This window comes from Vitis riparia, chromosome 12, assembly GCF_004353265.1.
Source record: "Vitis riparia cultivar Riparia Gloire de Montpellier isolate 1030 chromosome 12, EGFV_Vit.rip_1.0, whole genome shotgun sequence".
Lineage (NCBI taxonomy): Eukaryota > Viridiplantae > Streptophyta > Magnoliopsida > Vitales > Vitaceae > Vitis > Vitis riparia.
The window spans coordinates 22,419,550-22,438,025 of NC_048442.1; the positions used below are offsets into that span (position 1 = coordinate 22,419,550).

General features: G+C 36.8%; 1 protein-coding gene across 1 annotated transcript in view; it reads right to left on the reverse strand.

The window, feature by feature from the left end:
- Positions 1–18,476, reverse strand: part of LOC117926577 (callose synthase 7) — an 87,714-nt gene that overhangs the window by 65,429 nt on the left and 3,809 nt on the right. The window contains exons 2-6 of the mRNA XM_034845718.1: positions 8,062–8,162; positions 1,148–1,260; positions 957–1,044; positions 735–845; positions 480–641 (exon numbers count right to left, since the gene is read on the reverse strand). Coding sequence (XP_034701609.1) covers positions 480–641; positions 735–845; positions 957–1,044; positions 1,148–1,260; positions 8,062–8,162 — 575 coding nt within the window. The remainder of the gene's footprint in view (positions 1–479; positions 642–734; positions 846–956; positions 1,045–1,147; positions 1,261–8,061; positions 8,163–18,476) is intronic.

Genomic DNA, 18,476 nt, shown 5'->3' on the forward strand with positions numbered 1-18,476 from the left:
TTTAGTTGCCTAAAAAGTTCAATAGTTAGCTTTACAAAATTATAGATATTGCTGGAGGTGGGGGCTCCTTCTCTTGGTTCCTTGCTCAAGTAACCATATTGCAAACCAATTAGACAATCAAGGAGAAAAGCACTCAGTTTCTTTTGTTGAAGTACCCTCTAGGTGTGTCAAGTTTTGTCATGTGTGGGCATTGCTTCTCCTGCCTTAGTCTATGCAGATAGGATTTTCTTGTGGAGCAATATACATTTCTACTTTCTGATCACCAATTATACATCTTGAAAGGGTTTCTCATCCTCCTCTGTATTTTTCAATGTAATTAATATATTTGTTTCTGATCCAAAAAAGAAAAAAAGACAGGATGGGTCAAAGCCAGCCTACATCCACTGACACCCACTCCAAAGTAGAACAGATCCTATGGCACAAATGATACAGTGCATGAAATAGAAAAGCTGAAAAAGGCTTTCCGAATTTGAAGCTACCTGAAAGCCAAATATTGAAGAAAGCCAATCAAGGATATCAGTAAAAGATTGATCCCTGTCCTCCAACATTATTGAATTGTCATCAGGGCCGCTAGGAGTGGAACGAATTCTAGGCATTGGAAGATTGTCCACAGTACGCAGAGCACGAATTGCAGCTTTGATCTGAAAAAGTGAACAAGGTAACAATCATAAATTAAGAAATAAATCTAATGAGCACAAACAAAACCAAGATTACATAGCCAGCACATATACAACCTCTGGAAGCTTCATAATTGGTGATTGGACGCCAAGAGTATAAAAGGGTAGAATGTTATAGTGTTCAAACTGTTTCCTTCTCTTTTCAACTTCTTTGGCATATATTTCGGTCTGCAATAACAATGTCAATTGAGAATCCACATATCCAGTATGTTACTTTCCACACGCAAGTAAATATTTTAAACATCCGAAGAAGGATAATAAATTTTATACAAAACAAACCTCTTCTTCAACTTTCCCAGTAGGTACTACTGTTTTCAGCACATCATACAATACTGTTGCAATCTGATAGATCTTAGCCATTTCCTCTCTTCAGAAGATAACAAAAACCATAAGAAAGAGATAAATAAACAAGAACAGCTACAAGACTCAACATGAACTGCCCATAACAATGCTTCAGAATCAAGGCTTACGGTTTTTTTGTATATTGGCCTTCTTTGATATTTTTCTCATAAAAGTTCTGGTAAAACTTCTGTATTTCTCTTGGATCATTTCTTGCAAGCTGAGGATGCGTTTCCTCTTCTTCCTGCAACCAAGAGTTTTGGGATGTTGTGAATCTGGTTCTAATCGATTTTCAAACCTCTGATATAATTTTAACGGATGTTAACTATTGAAAAATTAATTATTGTTTAGATAACAAACTGACAAACAATTAACATCAATGTCCACCCTTAATTATTTCCATACCAGCGGATTGTAACATGGCTAGAATTCTATGTCATTTCATTACAACTTGAAGGCCCATTTCCATCACAACCAATTATAATCTTCCTCCTTCAAATTCCAGTACCCAAAACAAAAGAGAATTAAATAATTATTTTTGTTGGGAGCTATTTCCAAATTTCATTCCTCTTCCTCTTTTCCTTCTGTCCTTTTGGAATAATGGCTCATCCCTATACATTTCCTTTCCCTATTAATAAATAAAATCTTTATTTGCCATCAGGAAAATAAATGAATAAAATAAAGAGTATCCCTTATCAGACAAGATAAACAAGAGAGAGGTGGGCAAAGCAAATTCTTCTTTAACAGTTTATATTACGAAATAAAATAAAATAAAAGATCATATCATACCCAAAGTATCAAATCCAAATATTTATTTTACATAATATCTTGGTACAACCCTCCATATCAGGTTGAGTATCCACTGAACTCGCGATATAAGACTGGATGCAATAGGGTTCTGGACCCTATCATGTTCTGTATTGACTGAATATATATTGGCAGCACCAACCAGCCATGGATAACAAATAAATCAAGAATAACCACATACACTTATTCACTTTGAATTGTAATTCCCATAAAAAAAATGACATAAACAATGTCCGTCCAATGTATTACTGAGATGCAAATCTAATCAATTCCACTAGCTTCTATAGTTTTAAGGATTATAATACTTATCATTAAAAAAGAAACAGGGGAGAAGATCCCATGCTAAAATTTATTATCTCAGAATTCTTCAAGCAAACACCCTCATTAATTCATGAATTCCAAAATACTTCAAACAAAAAACTATATATAAATCAAGAATATGGACTATGATTCAAGGCTGTTGAGTGAATCCTTGACTGATTCCTTTTACAACCAACCTGGACTTGTATCTCTCAACTGTCCCATCAGTCTTAAATTTCACCATAAATATGCGTTTACAACCCATTGTCTTCTTCCCAGGAAGTAATTCCATAAGTTCCTATTTTTCATTCTTGTACAAAGCTCTCATTTGCTCCTGAACTGCCTCTTTCCACTTGAGATTTTCTAAGGCCTCCTATATTGTGAATAAGGATAGAATTTGGTTTCTTATTTGATTTATTTTTGTTCAATAAATCAGGGTATTTCATGATAAGTCCTGAAAATTAGGGAGATTTGAATTTTCTGTTTCTTTTTTATAGTTTAATTTTGAAGTCAGTTTGTTACCTAGATTTTAGGAGGAGATTGGATCCTAGTTTGTAGGAGAAAATCAAGCTAGTTGTTTTCTGTTGGGGTCTATTTATTTGGCCCCATAAATCCATCTAATGAAAAATAATAAAGTTTCAATTCCTATTTTGTCTGTATGGTATCAGAGCAGAAACTCTAAAAACTATTTACTTGCATGGCCAAAACTGCCATATGGAGCATGACAAGCAATGATGCGAAGCTAGAGGAGAAGAATCTTCGACTAACTCTTCAACCCAGCCGAGGGCAACATCGTCTTAATCATTAGCCGCATTTCAAGCTGGTGATAATCCTTCTAGGCAGATCACGACACACAAATTAACTGGAAAGAACTACCTCCAATGGTCTCATCAGTCAAGTTGGTGGTGTGTGGAAGAGGCAAGCCCAATTATCAGACCGATGAAACAAAGGCACCAGAGAAGAATGATCTGAATTATTCCACATGGATCATGGACAATTCAATTGTCATGGCATGCCTAATCAACCCATGGGCACAAAAATCAGTCAGACTTGTTTGTTCTTATCAACAGCAAAGGCAATATGGGACATGGTTAAGAGAAATTACTCAGATCTAGGCAACGCTACCCAAATTTTCAAGTTGAAGTCAAGGATCAAGGAGATGAAACAGGGAACTATGGACGTAACACAATATTGTAATGACCCACAAGCTATCTGGCAGGAATTAGACCTATTCTACGAGTCAGAATTAGACTCTGAAGAGTGTAGTATGAAGCAGAAAAAAATTATTAAAAAGGAAAGAGTTTTTAAGTTCTTGGCAGGTCTAAATAAAGAACTCGATAAAGCAAGAAGAAGAGTTTTAAGAAGGGAGCCATTTCCATCCGCAGATGAAGTTTTTTAAAGGTAAAGATAGAAGAAAGTTGTAGAAAGGTAATGCTGGGAGAAAAAGAGACTACTAAGAGTTTGTTGTGTCACATGAGCAAAACACTAGAAACCCTGGTGACCAGCATAGCAACCAGCATGGGGAAAGGCCATGGTGTGAGCATCACAACCGACCTGGACATACTAAGAAGATCCCCTGGAAGATCCATGCAAAACCAGCCACCTGGGCACTTGGACAACCTACAAATGGAAAGAGCTTTCAAGTCTAGAGCACCACCAACAATCAAGCCACTACAAACCAGAATGAAAACAACTCAGAAAATGCTCTTGTCAAATTCAGCAAGGAGCAAATTGAGCGCCTCTACAAACTACTCAATTCACCATTGTCCTAATCCTGTTCAAATCAAGGAGGTAGTAATTGTTCTACAGCCCATAAGGTTACCTTCCTTACTGCTCTCAATGCTACAAATAATAAAGAAGATATGTGGATTGTCGACTCTGGGACGTCGGACCACATGACAGAGTATGTAACATATTTTTATTCCTATGTCCCTTGCTCTAGTCACCAAAATATTAGAATTATGAATGGTTCACTTTCTCCTGTTGCAGAGAAGAGAATGATGTCACTCTCAAATTCTCTAAAAATCCATTTTGTTTTACATGTCCCAAAATTCCTGTAATATACTTTCCGTTAGCAAATTAACAAGCAACCACAATTGCATAGCTAAATTTTTTCCTTCCAATTGTGAGTTTCAAGATCTATCTTTGGGGAAGACGATAAGGAAAGTTCGGGAATGTGACGACATCTATTATCTTGAGGACTCGATCATTGTTAATGGACAAGGTCAAGTTGCAAGTACTGGATTAGGTTCTTTATCTTGTGATAACGAAATAATGTTATCGCACTATAGATTAGGTCATCCTAGTTTTTCTCACATGAATCTTTGTTTCCCACTTTGTTCAATTACAAAAATGTTTCTCATTTACAATGTGAAACTTGTCAACTTGCCAAACATCACCTTAGTCCTTATCCTACCCAACCCTACATAGCTTCCCGTCCTTTCTCACTTATTCACAATGTCATTTCGGGTCCTTCACATGTTTCAAATTTAACTAATACAAAATGGTTCATTTCTTTTATTGATGATCATACACCCATATGTTGGGTTTACCTCTTGAAAGAAAAATTTAAAGATGCCCAAACTTTTATACAATTTCATCCCATGGTTAAAAATCAACTTCAAGCCCAAATCCAAATTTTACAAACTGATACTGGTACTAAGTATTTTAATTTTGTTCTTGACAATTATCTATCTACTCAAGGAATTGCTCATCACAATTCTTGCACTAACACTCCACAACAAAATGGAGTTGCCAAGTGCAAAAATCGACATCTCTTAGAAGTTGTCAAAGCATTGATGTTCACCACTCATATGACTAAAAAATTTTGAGGCAAAGCTTTTCGCACTGCTACATTTCTCATAAATCAAATGTCATCCCGTGTTGTAAACTTTAACACTCCTTTATCAACTCTTCTTACCACTTAACCTTCTTCTCTTTACCATTCCCTTCCTATAAAGATCTTTGGTAGCACGGCTTTCACTCTTGTTCCAGATCATCATCATTCCAAATTGGACCTTCGTGCCATTAACTGTATCTTTCTAGGCTACTATTCCACAACAAAAGGGTATAAGTGTTATGATCCAATCTCACGAAAATTGTTTATTATTAAGGATGTCATTTTTAAAAAAACAACCTTTTTTTCCCAACACCACTCTTCAAGGGGAGAATTTGAGTGAAGACCATTTTTGGGAAATTTCTCTTCCTATCTTAGGCTCACCACTGTCACAACACTCAATCGAACCTATAGTACCATTGGAAAAATCAAACATAGGGGGAGAAGATGGTTCACTACTTGCAAACCACCAATTGAATGAACTTTGTGTCTATCCTTAGCAACCAAATCCTCAAATAAAAGAGCATGTTGCACCAAGAGTTCAACATGAATCTAAATCGAAGAGAAAAACATCAATAGGTAATAAAATTCTAACTCATCTCCAGAATATCATTTTGAAAATCTTGATCTTCCCATTGCTCTTCGAAAAGGAGTAAGATCTTGCATGCTTCACCCTATTTCAAATTTTGTGTCTTATCAGAAATTATCACAATCTCTCTATGCATTTATTTCTAATCTTTCACATGAAGAAATCCCAAAAATATATAGGAAGCTATGATGGTTCCCCAATGAAAGGTAGCTATTTTGGAAGAAATGAGAGCTCTTAAAAAAAAAATGGAACATGGAAAATTGTTTATTTGCCTAACTGAAAAAGACCAGTCAGATGCAAATGGGTCTTTATGGTAAAATACAACTCTGATGGTAAAATTGAGCGACATTAGGCAAGATTGGTAGCCAAAGGTTTCACACAAGCCTATAGTATAGGCCACTTGGAGACTTTTGCTCCTATTGCTAAACTTAATTCAATAAGGATTCTTATATCCTTGGTAGCAAACAAGGATTGACCTCTACACCAACTAGGCATCAAGAATGCCTTCTTAAACAAAGACCTTGATAAAGAAGTATATATGGATCTTCCTCTTGGATTTTCATATGGTCAACAAGTGGGCAGGGTTTGCAAATTAGAGAAGTCACTTTATGAGCTCAAACAATCCCTTAGAACTTAGTTTGGAAGATTCACTAGAGTTCTAAAAAGGTTAGGGTTCTCTTAAAGACATTATGAGCATACTATCTTCTATAGGCACTCTCAAGAAAGAAATGTGAAAATTTTGATTGTTTACGTAGATGACATAATTCTTACAGGTGATGATGACCTTGGAATGAAGAAATCAAAGGAGACATTGATTGATGAATTTGAAGTGAAGGACCTTGGTAGTTTGAGATATTTCTTGGGGGTGGAAGTTTTTAGAAGCAAACTTGGAATTTTTGTTTGTCAATGGAAATAAACATTAAATCCACTTAAAAAAACAGGGATGCTTAGAGGCAAACCTAGTGAAACTCCTGTTGATCAAAATAAAAGACCTAAGTCTTTGGATGACGAAGCACCAATAGAAAGAGGGAGGTTTCAAAGATTAATTAGTAGGCTAATTTATCTCTCACACACTCGCCCAAATATAGCCTTTGTAGTTAGTAGAGTGAGTTAACATAAGCATTAACATATAGAATCTCACTTGGAGGTTGTGTACCTAATTTTGAAGGAGGGAGTGGCAAACGCTTCTCGAAATCTTTTATTTTAATTAGGGAATGGTACACCTAGTATCATGAGATGTTCTTTGAGTCTATACAAAGGGAGTTGGCAAAGGTTTTGGAGTTACACATGTAAAGGTTAATGTTAGTTAACAAAAAACAATGTGAAAAAGGAGCAAAAAGAGTATATTCAATTACATAGCCTTTTTTCTATAAATAAGGAAATAGAAATGGGAAAATACCAACTAGCATCCTATAAATATATCCCAAAAGACTTAGTTCTCAAAACTTTGCACTATGAGAAGATTTGACTAAGGTGACACTATCAAGTATTTGTGACTTCCTAGTGCAAGGGAACAAACCATTATTCTGACATATAGGTTCCCAAAACTATTGATATTTCTCTGATGTTGAGCTAGTCTTTTTCTTAGATCCCCAGTTCAATCAATAAGGCAACACACTATTTGTTTCCATGATAGCTTCAAGTATGAAGAATAAGTTATCCCTCCTTTATTCCTTATTCCTTATCAAAATTGTTTATTTCAAATCAAATGAACAATGCTTATTTTCTAATAGTCAGTAATCTTGATGTAGAACAATCCTAGGATGGTTGTCTACAACCAAATAAATTGAAAAAAAGAATGATGAACTAAAATTATGGCAACAGGAAAAAAGAAAATAAAATATGGAACAAGAAAGAAAAAAATGAAGAAAATATATGAAACAGTACTCTCGGTTAAAACTAAATACAATCTTGGACAAAAAACCAAAGATATAAAATAACTTATCAGGACTCTTATTTCTTTCTTAAAATTCTTAAATCTTTTCAAATTAGAATTAAAAGGAAAATATAAACGTTCTTTTTAGAATTATAAACTTAACTTTATAGAAACTTCTTATGACAAATTTCTAATATGGAAGACTTTTAGATTCTAAAAAAGACTCAAAATAGAAACTTTATGATAAAAGACTTTCTATAAAATTGAAAGTTTAAAACTATAGAAACTTCTTTTAAGCAGAATTTCCAATTAAAAAAAAATTCTAAATGAAACTCAAATACCAACTACTTACTATTGAAAAAGAAAAACAATGTAAAATTACCTTAGTGCACTTGATAGAGTAATTTATGATCTTTTTATTTCCATTCATTCCTTTCTTTAGTAGATCTTGGAGATTCATCCCCATAAAATACTTACCAAAGTTATTTACTTTTTATATCTTCAACGATTAAAAAAATATCACTAAAGAAACTAAAAATATAATATGAAAGGCCTTAAAAAAATTTAGACCACTAAGTAAGAAGAGCAAAGATCACCCTTTGCAAGAGACCAAAATATCAACAATTGTAAAGTATACCCTTTCAAGTCTGTGTAATAGGATGGTCTTGAACTGGCGAACACCACGTCCAGTTGATGTTGGATCCATCTTATGTGCCTTCTCAAATGCATGGAAGCGACCTAATTGAACAAAAATAAATCAAGGTCATAAGCAAGATATTTGTCAACAAGCTTGTACAGAATATCTCTGGCATGTGCAGTTGATGCCAAATAAAAATGCCTGAGAAAGCATATAAAATGCAAGTGCCAATTATGAAATACGAATAAACAAATAAAAGTATAAAATGCTATAAAATGATCTTTAGCAAATAAAAATCACTATAATTCATCTTTCCTTTCTTGAAGCTAACGATTAAAAAAAACTAATCCACTGAACAAGAGAGGAGCATCAAAACTCTTGTACTTTGTTGGAGATTATGTCCTCCACCTTTTCTGGTTTTTCCATATTGGTGGTATTTGGGCCTCTCTCTCTCTCAATTAAATAACTTTCTGCTACAAAATGTACAAAAATTGTCGCTCCAACAGCAGAGAATAATACATAGAAAAAAAGACCTCCTCATTCAACCTTTTTGTATGAAAGATCTTTGTTAGACAAAGGATAAATGAAATTCTTATGCAAAGATTAGTAGAATAAGAGAGTTGACAAGAGAAGCATATATACTATCACACAGCTATAATAGAAGGCGAAAAAACACATATTTTCTACTCTTGATAAAAATTCAAACAGGAAGCAGACAGATACACATGGGGGGAGGTTTTTCAATACCCTTGAGTAGTTTCATCCTCAGCAATGCATATTATTCACCTTCCACATAGCCACAGGTTTGCAAAATAGCAGACCTTCATGGAAATTTATACTGCTGCCTCAATGACCTTAATCTACACTAACTCAAGAGGTTCAAAACCTAAGAGTCTAACCAAGACACTAGCAATCATCAATATCCCAACTCCAAAGCCGAGGTTCTAACTATTAGCAATTCATTTCCTTTTTCTTCCTTTCTTTACTTCTTTCTTTTTTTAACTTTTTCTATTTTATTTAAGATAAGCAAGAAAAGTGAATAAAAGGCAATATAAAGGGTGTGAACCCTAGTACAGAAGCAGTTTATGAAGAACGCCTAAAGAAACAAAAGAGTCATAACTACACCAGCAAGTCCACAAACAAAAGGACAAAAAACAAGGCCATAGACTAACAACTTATCAATAAAGGCCCCCTGGCCCAGAGTTATAAAAGCTTCATACAAAGATCTTTTCATCTTAACTCTGACAGTCTTAACCCTTCCAACAATGTGCTGATCCCTTTACAGATACACCAAAATTATTGAGTGGTCCGCTGGTCTCAGCCTTTTTGGTTTTGTATTTTACACATGAAACTATCTGAAGGAAATTCTTACCCATCAATGTAATCCAAATGAACAACGCCACCAGGTGGGGCAGCAAAATATTATCCCAAGTTCAAATGAAAGACACCATCACACAAGGAACAACTAATCTGACAAAAACAGCTCACCTCTACCAGTCATATTTGCCCATCAGAACCCATATACCTGTCAAAGGACAGCTTTGCTTTGCTGTCCACACTTCTTTCCTTATTTTAACCCACACTTCTTTCCTTAGTTCTCCATTTATTATTCTGTACAGTTAGCATACATTATTTGACAGATTATAGTTTACATGTATACAGCTAGAATCATGCGGGAATTTATTTTCTTTTATTTGCTTTCCATGTATAGCATCCTTGTAAAGTCTATATATAATATACAAAACTCAAGGCCAAGGTATTCGGCCATTCACACAATATTTTGACATGGTATCAAAGCAAGGTTGTTAATTTTTCTTCCCTCAAATTCTTTTCTGTCTTCTCGGTTTCGGAAGTGCCTCTCATGTCTTTCGGTCAAGTCTGTATTGATTCGTCCTGCACCCAACCACAACCATTTTTCTCGGTATTTATGTGGCTGTCGTGGGTCAATTTTCTTCTGGGATTTTTTTTTGGTCCATCCTTTTGTCTCGGGTTCTATTTATTTTCTATGGATTTCGCACCTGTGTGTGTTAAGTTTATAGGCACAAATTATTCTACCTGAGCATTTCAGTTTTAACTTTTTCTCAAGGGAAAAGGCCTTTGGGGTCATATTGATGGCACCGATGTTGAAAAACCATCCACTTTTGACAAATCTCAGGAAGTTGGGTCTTCTCCTTCATGGGTTGTGCTTGATGCACGCATCATGTCTTGGCTTCTTGTTTCAATGGAGCCTCATACTGTCACCCACTTGCGGCCCCATCGCTCCGCTCAATCTATGTGGGCTTACTTGAAGAAAGTTTATCATCAGGATAATGATACTCGTCGCTTTCAGTTAGAACATGCGATTGTCATGTTTCAACATGGCAGTCTTTCCATCCAAGACTACTACTCGGCATTTCTGACTCTTTGGCATGAATATGCTGATTTGGTTACAGCGGATGTTCCTATTGCCGCTCTCTCAACTATTCAAAATATTCACGCGACTACCCGGCGTGATCAGTTTCTTATGAAACTACGTCTGGAATATGAATCTGTCCGCTCCTCTTTACTGAACAGATCTCCTGTTCCCTCTCTTGATATTTGTTTTGGTGAGTTACTTCGCGAAGAGCAACGCCTTAGTACTCAAGCTATTCTAGAGCAATCTCATAGTAGTTCCGGGATGGCAACTGTAGCCTATTGTCACGGACTTAGTCGTTCACTAAGCTCGTGCGGCACTTAGACAAGCCAAGACGCTTGATCTTGCTAAGTCAGCCTTGCTCCCCAATGCTTAGCTCGCTCAGCTAAGACACTCGCAACTCAAAAGCTTAAGAAGCTTGGTAGGCAACTCTTGAAAGAATGGAAGCTCTTTATTACTCAAAGAAGACTTTACAAGTGCTTGGATGCTCACTTGCTTGGTTAGGAAGTGATTTGGGTGGTGCCTTGGCCAAATGAGGCCCTCACCTATTTATAGGCACCAAGAGAACTCTCTAGAACCTTGGAGGGTTCCTTACAAATCAAGAATATTCTAGAACATCCTACCCTATTCTATGTACAACCCTATGTACAAGAATATACAAGAGATTCCTAGAAGTCTCTAGAAAGCCTTGGACTCCTCCCATGCCTTCCTCCATAGTGTAGAGATGTGTGGACATCTCTAGGCATTTCTAGAACCTTCCACACTCTTCCCACCAATGGCTTAGTGTAGATGGCTCTAGGAGTCTCCGGAAGCTTCCCTCCTCCTATATAAGCCCATGGGGAGGGTCATTTGAAGCATCCTGTGACACTATGCTGCCTAAGGACGCAGACCACTTATGCATTCTAAAAACTTGCAGTGTTTCTGCTGCAAGGAATATGGGCATATTGCTGCCACTTGTCCTAAGAAGTTTTGTTCTTATTGCAAGAAGAAGGATCACATTATCAAAGAATGCCGTATTCGCCCCCAGAATCGTCAGGCCCAAGCATTTCAGACTTCGGTTATTGTCCCTCCTATAGCAACTCTGCAGCACACGACTCTCCTTCAGTTGCGTGCTCTGTTCCTACACCTCTTGCACTAGATTACTGCACCCCAGAAATAGTGGAATGGATGTTAATTTCAGCATTATCAACAATGGGGTTCCAAGGTAACAATTCTACTAAACTCTGGTACGTGGACTCGGGGGCCTCTAATCACATGACTAATAATCCCACCGCTTTGTGTCATGTTCGGCCCTACGCTGGTCAATCTTCCATTCAGACTGCCAATGGCAGCTTTTTGCCCATAGCTGCTATCAACGATGCCTCTTCTAAGTTCACTGATATGTTTCTTGCTCCTCAGCTTTTCACGAATCTTATTTCTGTTGGCCAATTAGTTGATAACAATTGTGCTGTTAATTTTTCTGGTAATGGTTGTATTGTGCAGGACCAGGTAACGGGGGAGTCGATCACGAAGGGACCTAAAGTGGGGCGCTTGTTTCCACTATTTTTACCTGTTCCAGATTTTTCTCCACTTTCTTCTATTAAGTCTTTTGCTTGTAATAATGTTTCAGATCTTAGTATAGTGTGGCATCGTCGTTTAGGCCATCCCAATACTCAGATCTTATCTCATGTATTGAACTCTGATTTACCTAGTAATAAAGATCGTTCTTCTTTATCTCTTGAGTGTGATTCTTGCAAACTTAGTAAAAGTAAAACTCTTCTCTTCCCTTTGCATGCAAGTAGAGCATCTCACTGCTTTGATCTTATCCATAGTGATGTTTAGGGACCTTCCCCGATTAGTTCACATGAGAAATTTAAATATTATGTAACTTTTATTGATGATCATAGCAAATTTACTTGGGTCTATTTTTTTCGCTCTAAATCTGAGGTCTTTTGTACTTTCACTGAGTTTTTAACGTATGTTCACAATCAATTTTCTACTTCTATTAAGACATTACGCACAGATTCCGGTGGTGAGTATTTGTCTACTGAGTTTCAAGCATTCTTGGCTTCTAAGGGTATTATTCATCAACGTTCATGTCCCTCTACTCCTCAACAAAATGGAGTTGCCGAACGCAAAAATCGTCATCTCCTAGATGTGGTACGTACTCTCTTGTTAGAATCTTCTGCTCCATCCATGTTTTGGGTAGAGGCTCTGAAAACTGCTACTCACTTGATTAATCATTTCCCTTCTCAAGTCCTACATATGGAGTCTCCCTATTTTCGCTTATTTGCTAAGCAACCTAGTTATGATCACCTTCGTATTTTTGGTTGTGTATGCTTTGTTCATTTACCTCCTCATGAGCAACATAAATTATCTGCTCAATCTATTCGATGTGCTTTCTTGGGATATAATATGTGTCAAAAGGGATTTGTTTGCTATGATCCTACATTATATCGTACACGTATTTCTAAGAATGTTATTTTCTTTGAAAATCAACATTTCTTTCTTGTATCTTCTTCTACTGTGGTCCTCCCCTCCTTTGAGCAGCAGTTCTCAGATCTTCATCCAATCAGTTCTCGCTTTCAACCAGGTATTGTGTATACGAGACGCTCCCACCCACGGTCTCTTTCAGTGGCTCACCCGATATCTGATCCTACCACACTTCAGATTCAGTCAGTTGCAGCACCTCCAACACCTTTAGTACGTCGCTCTCCTCGAGTGTCTGTACCTCCGAATAGGTATGGATTTCCCTCTTCCAGTTCTGGCAATTCTATTTCAGCCCCTACTGCTGCATTGTCCAATTTTGATATTCCTACATGCTACTCACATGCTGCCAAGCATGATTGTTGGCGACAAGCTATGCAGGAAGAAATTGCCGCTCTAGAGGCCAATCACACTTGGGACATTGAGCCCTGTCCTCCCACTATTGTTCCTCTGGGTTGCAAATGGGTTTACTCAGTTAAGGTCCGATTTGATGGATTTCGTTACAAAGCTCGGCTTGTTGCACTTGGGAATAATCAAAAATATGGTGTCAATTATGAAGAGACCTTTGCTCCTGTGGCTAAAATGACTATTGTTCGTACGATTCTAGCTCTTGCTGCTTCCAGTGATTGGCCACTATATCAAATGGATGTAAAAAATGTTTTTCTTCATGGGAATCTTAAAGAGTGTATTTATATGAAGCCATCCCCGGGATTGTTTCCCTCTCCGACTTCACATGTGTGTAAGCTTCGTCGCTCTCTTTATGGTCTCAAACATGCTCCGAGGGCCTAGTTTGATAAATTCAGCACCACTTTATTACAATTTTCATTCAGGCAGAGCAAGTATGACACTTCCTTGTTTCTTAGGAAATCAGACATGGGTATTGTTGTTCTTTTGGTTTATGTTGATGATATTGTGATTACTAGTTCCGATTCTGCTTTACTTGGTCAGCTCAAAACTCATCTCTCCGAGTCCTTTCATATGAAAAATCTTGGGTCTCTCACATATTTTCTTGGTCTTGAGGTGCATCATAGTCCCTATGGTATTTCCCTCAATCAACATAAGTATACGAGTGACTTGGTGGCTACAGCCGGTCTACAAGGGGCTACTTCTGTTGATGCTCCCATGGAATTAAATATCAAGCTTCGCAAAGAGGAGGGCGACTTACTTGCTAATCCTAGTTTATACAGGAAGTTGGTGGGTAGCCTTGTTTATCTCACCATTACTAGACCGGACATTTCTTTTGCTGTACAGCAAGTCAGCCAGTTCCTTCAGACTCCTCATCATCTTCATTTGGCTGTTGTCCGTAGGATCATACGCTATGTTCAAGGCACTTCTACTCGTGGCTTGTTCTTTCCTGCAGGCAATTCTACTCGCCTTGCTGCTTATAGTGATGCTGATTGGGCTGGTTGTGCGGATACCCGTCGCTCCATCACTGGTTGGTGTGTGTTCTTAGGTGATGCATTGATCTCTTGGAAAAGTAAGAAGCAAGACAGAGTCTCTAAGTCATCTACGGAATCTGAGTACCGGGCGATGTCTCTTGCTTGTTCTGAAATCATTTGGCTTCGAGGTTTGCTTGTGAGTTAGATTTTTTTGAGACCGATCCTACACCTCTACATGCTGATAATACAAGTGTTATTCAAATCACGGCCAATCCTGTCTATCATGAGCGCACAAAGCATATTGAAGTGGACTGTCACTCTATCCGTGAAGCCTTTGAAGCTCGTGTTATCACTCTTCCACATATTTCCACTGACTTACAAATTGTTGATATCTTCACCAAGGCTCTTCCTCGTCATCGACATTGCTTACTAAGTAGCAAATTGATGCTTATTGATCAACCTGCATCAATTTGAGGGGGCCTGTCAAAGGACAGCTTTGCTTTGCTGTCCACACTTATTTCCTTATTTTAGCCCACACTTTTTTCCTTATTTTAGTCCACACTTCTTTCCTTATTTCTCCATTTATTATTCTGTACAGTTAGCATACATTATTTGACAGATTATAGTTTACATGTATAGGGCTAGAATCATGCGGGAATTTATTTGCTTTTATTTGTTTTCCATGTATAGCATCCTTGTAAAGTCTATATATAATATACAAAACTCAAGGCCAAAGTATTCGGCCATTCACACAATATTTTGACAATACCATGGTCCTCAGTAGCAAAGCTCTACAAATTGGTGATCTCCAACTACTCACTCTCCTAAAGGACCTGATCCTGGGGGTACAGCTATTGAATTGCCAAATGTCTATATGGCATTCCTAACAACACAACCTTCACCTACAAGGCACAATGCCTGAACACAGGCACACACCATCACCATCACACCACTTGTCAGCAATGAATATTTTTTAGACCCACTCTCTCCCACCTTAAAATCCACAAATTTTTAAAATTCCTTATAAAACATTGGACAAAAATTCCCTAAGAGGTACTTATTTTATCAGAAATAAAAATCAATAAAATGAATTAGTAACTATATTGAAGAACAAGACATTCTTCCAAAAAAAAATATTTGATAGGCAAGGAAATAATAGGTATTAAAAAGTGTCTAACATATAAGGGTCGCAATTCCAGTACACAAGACATACACGAGGCACACAATGGTGAAGAAAAAAAGAACCAAAAACACCAAGTACAACAACTTCCCTGCATAAATTATCTACCAAATCAAGCAAGGAATTAATCATCCCTGTCGCCAAGCAGCTCAACTAAGAAAGCAAGGACCTTAAAAAAGTGTCTTCTACCGCCAACAAAGTCCACTCATTGCCTTCAAAGATTCTCCTATTCCTCTCTTTCCAGAAAGTTCAAAACAACCATAAAGGAATTGTTTGAAAGTACCTAATTTTGAACCTGATTCAGCTTGATTATATTCCTGATTAAGGGGAGCATATTCTTATTCTAATTTTTTTTTCTTTTACTTTGTATTTTACCTTTCCTTGTTTTTATCTTGTGATTTTGTACAGTTTCCCTTTGTAAATCATTTGACTAGATTGTATTCATAGGGTAGCGTCCATTATTTATGTAATTTTTCTTAGTCAATGAATAATTCAAATTCAGATTTCTATTCAGGAATCATACGTCGTGTAAACGGTCTAGAGTTCATGGGTAAGGTTTTTTTTTTTCAAATTTATCACCTTGCTGTTTTGTTTTTTTTTTTTATATCAAAAACAAGAGATGTATATATTTATATTAATGAAGGCAAGAGAAGGATGAGGAATCCTCCCTATGATTACAAAAAACTTAATAATAATATGGTTGACCTCCTCTACTATACAAGTAGTCTATACAAAAGGTTTAGGCTACAAAGTTCATTCCTCTCAAGGATCTCCACACCCTTTTGAATTATACACCGCAAGCCAATTTAGTTAGATAACTCTCAAAGGAATGCCTTTAAAAGCTTCGGTGCAAAAGGCTCAAAAAGAGGAATATAAATGAAATAAATCCCATAATCCCTCAATCATCCCTCCCTTATCCTCAAAGATTCTACAATTTCTCTCTCGCCACACAATCCAAAGCAATGTGATAAGATATTTGCCAAAGGATCTTGCCTCTATTGGAGCTCTGCAAATCTCTATATGAAATGAACAATATACTGAAAATACTCCTAGGTGAAACCCAATTAATCCTAGCTTTCCTGAAGAGACAACGCCAAAGCCCTAAAGTCACCGAACAATGCAAAAAGAGATGATCAATAGACTCTCAGCTCTACTTACATAAAACACACCAATCATACCTAAGGAATTTGAAAGGTCTTCTCAATTATGACATGTCATTAGTATTTTCATTCTTATGTGTCACTAACTAAGCAAAAGCCTTAACCTTAGATGAGACTTTTGAATTCCATATAAATTTGGCCTAGGAGAAAAGAGCAAAATTTGAAGTATTGGACAAAGACATGAAAAAAGATTTGACTATGAATAATCCTGAAAAGGTTGTTGAACAACTAATTTTCCTAAAAGCTTAAGCTTACAAGATTTGGGTTCAATATCCATATCATACTCCTTAACACCCTTTTTCACATGCAGCCTCATCCCCGCACGTGGAAAGACATAGAGAGGTAAGGTATAGAGAGAGAGAAAAAGAGACAAACAAACACAAATAGTCCTTTTTGGACTTACAAACATGCAAATTGCAGAAAGGCGGCTCGAACACATGACCTTCCACCAAACCAAACTCTGATACCATGTTGAACAACCAATTTTCCTAAAAGTTTAAGCTTGCAAGATTTGGGTTCAATATGCATATCATGCTCCTTAACAGAGGTTAGTGACCATACTCTCGCATCTGGGGTAGATGAAGCCAAATGCACACAAGTGAGGGAGAACATGAGTCTTTCAAAATCCTTAATCTCAAAAACCATAAGGTTGTGACAAAATAAAAAGTAAGACTCCAAGACAATGAAGAAGAACAACAAAAAATAATTGAAATGATAAGATTTTTACTGTGACAACTCTATAAAGACATAAAAACTATGAACATAAAGGATGATCTCCCCACCACAAATCCTCTCAAAGTGAATTCTCTCCCCATCACCCACTGCTAAACGAGTGTAATTAGAAAAACCTGGAACAATCGTGCAATGGCCTTCCAAGGATGACACCTATCCGACCATCTAACTATGATGTTGACATCCCATTCATTAGGATGTGTCCTACAAATACTCAAAATAACTTTATTCCAAAGGTCAAAACTTTCCCTAAGGAACCTCCAAAGCCATTCCCCCAGAGAGCACGATTCTTCAGAGAGATCAACCCAAGTCCCAAACATCCATACTCTTTACACTTACACATTAAGTCCCAACTAATGAGATAATCTTTTCTACCATCCTTAAGTCCCGATCAAAGAAAATCTCTTTCCAATCTTTCAATTTTTTACAATACCAATCTTTGACTATACTAACACTAGGATCTTGAAGAAAGATAAGAAATAGTTAGAGATGTGGAACAAGCAGGTCTAAATTAGAGTAATTCTACCTCCTAGAGACAAAAAGGTCTTTTTCCATCCATTCAATCTCCTCAGAACTTTGTCAATCATGGGGTCCCAAAACGCATTTGCCTTTGGATTCCCCCCTAATGGAAGACTTAAGTAAGTTAATATCCAATCTTAAACTTTGCATTCAAACATTGAAGCCAATTTCATAATCAAATCTTGACTTGTGTTAATTCCAAATGGTTTCTCTTGCCTAAATTGATCTTTAGCCCTAATAATTTTCCAAAAACCAATAGGACTAGTTTAAGGTTTTTCAGATCTTCCATAGAAGCTCTAGAGAAAAAGATTGTATTATTTGCAAATTGTAAATAAGAAACTCTAATCCTATCCCTACCCAATAGGAATCCCTCTACAAGACCACCCTCCTTCGCTTTCAGCATCATCCTACTTCAAATATCTACTACTAAAGTAAAAAAGAAAAGGGGAAAGAGGACCTCCTTATCTTAAACCTCTAGTCACCATACCCATCCAAGACCTCATCCAAGACCTTCATCTCGTACTAAACCCTTTTTGCTCTAATATATGGTTCAAAAATAATCCACATGATCATAATCCTTCTCAAAA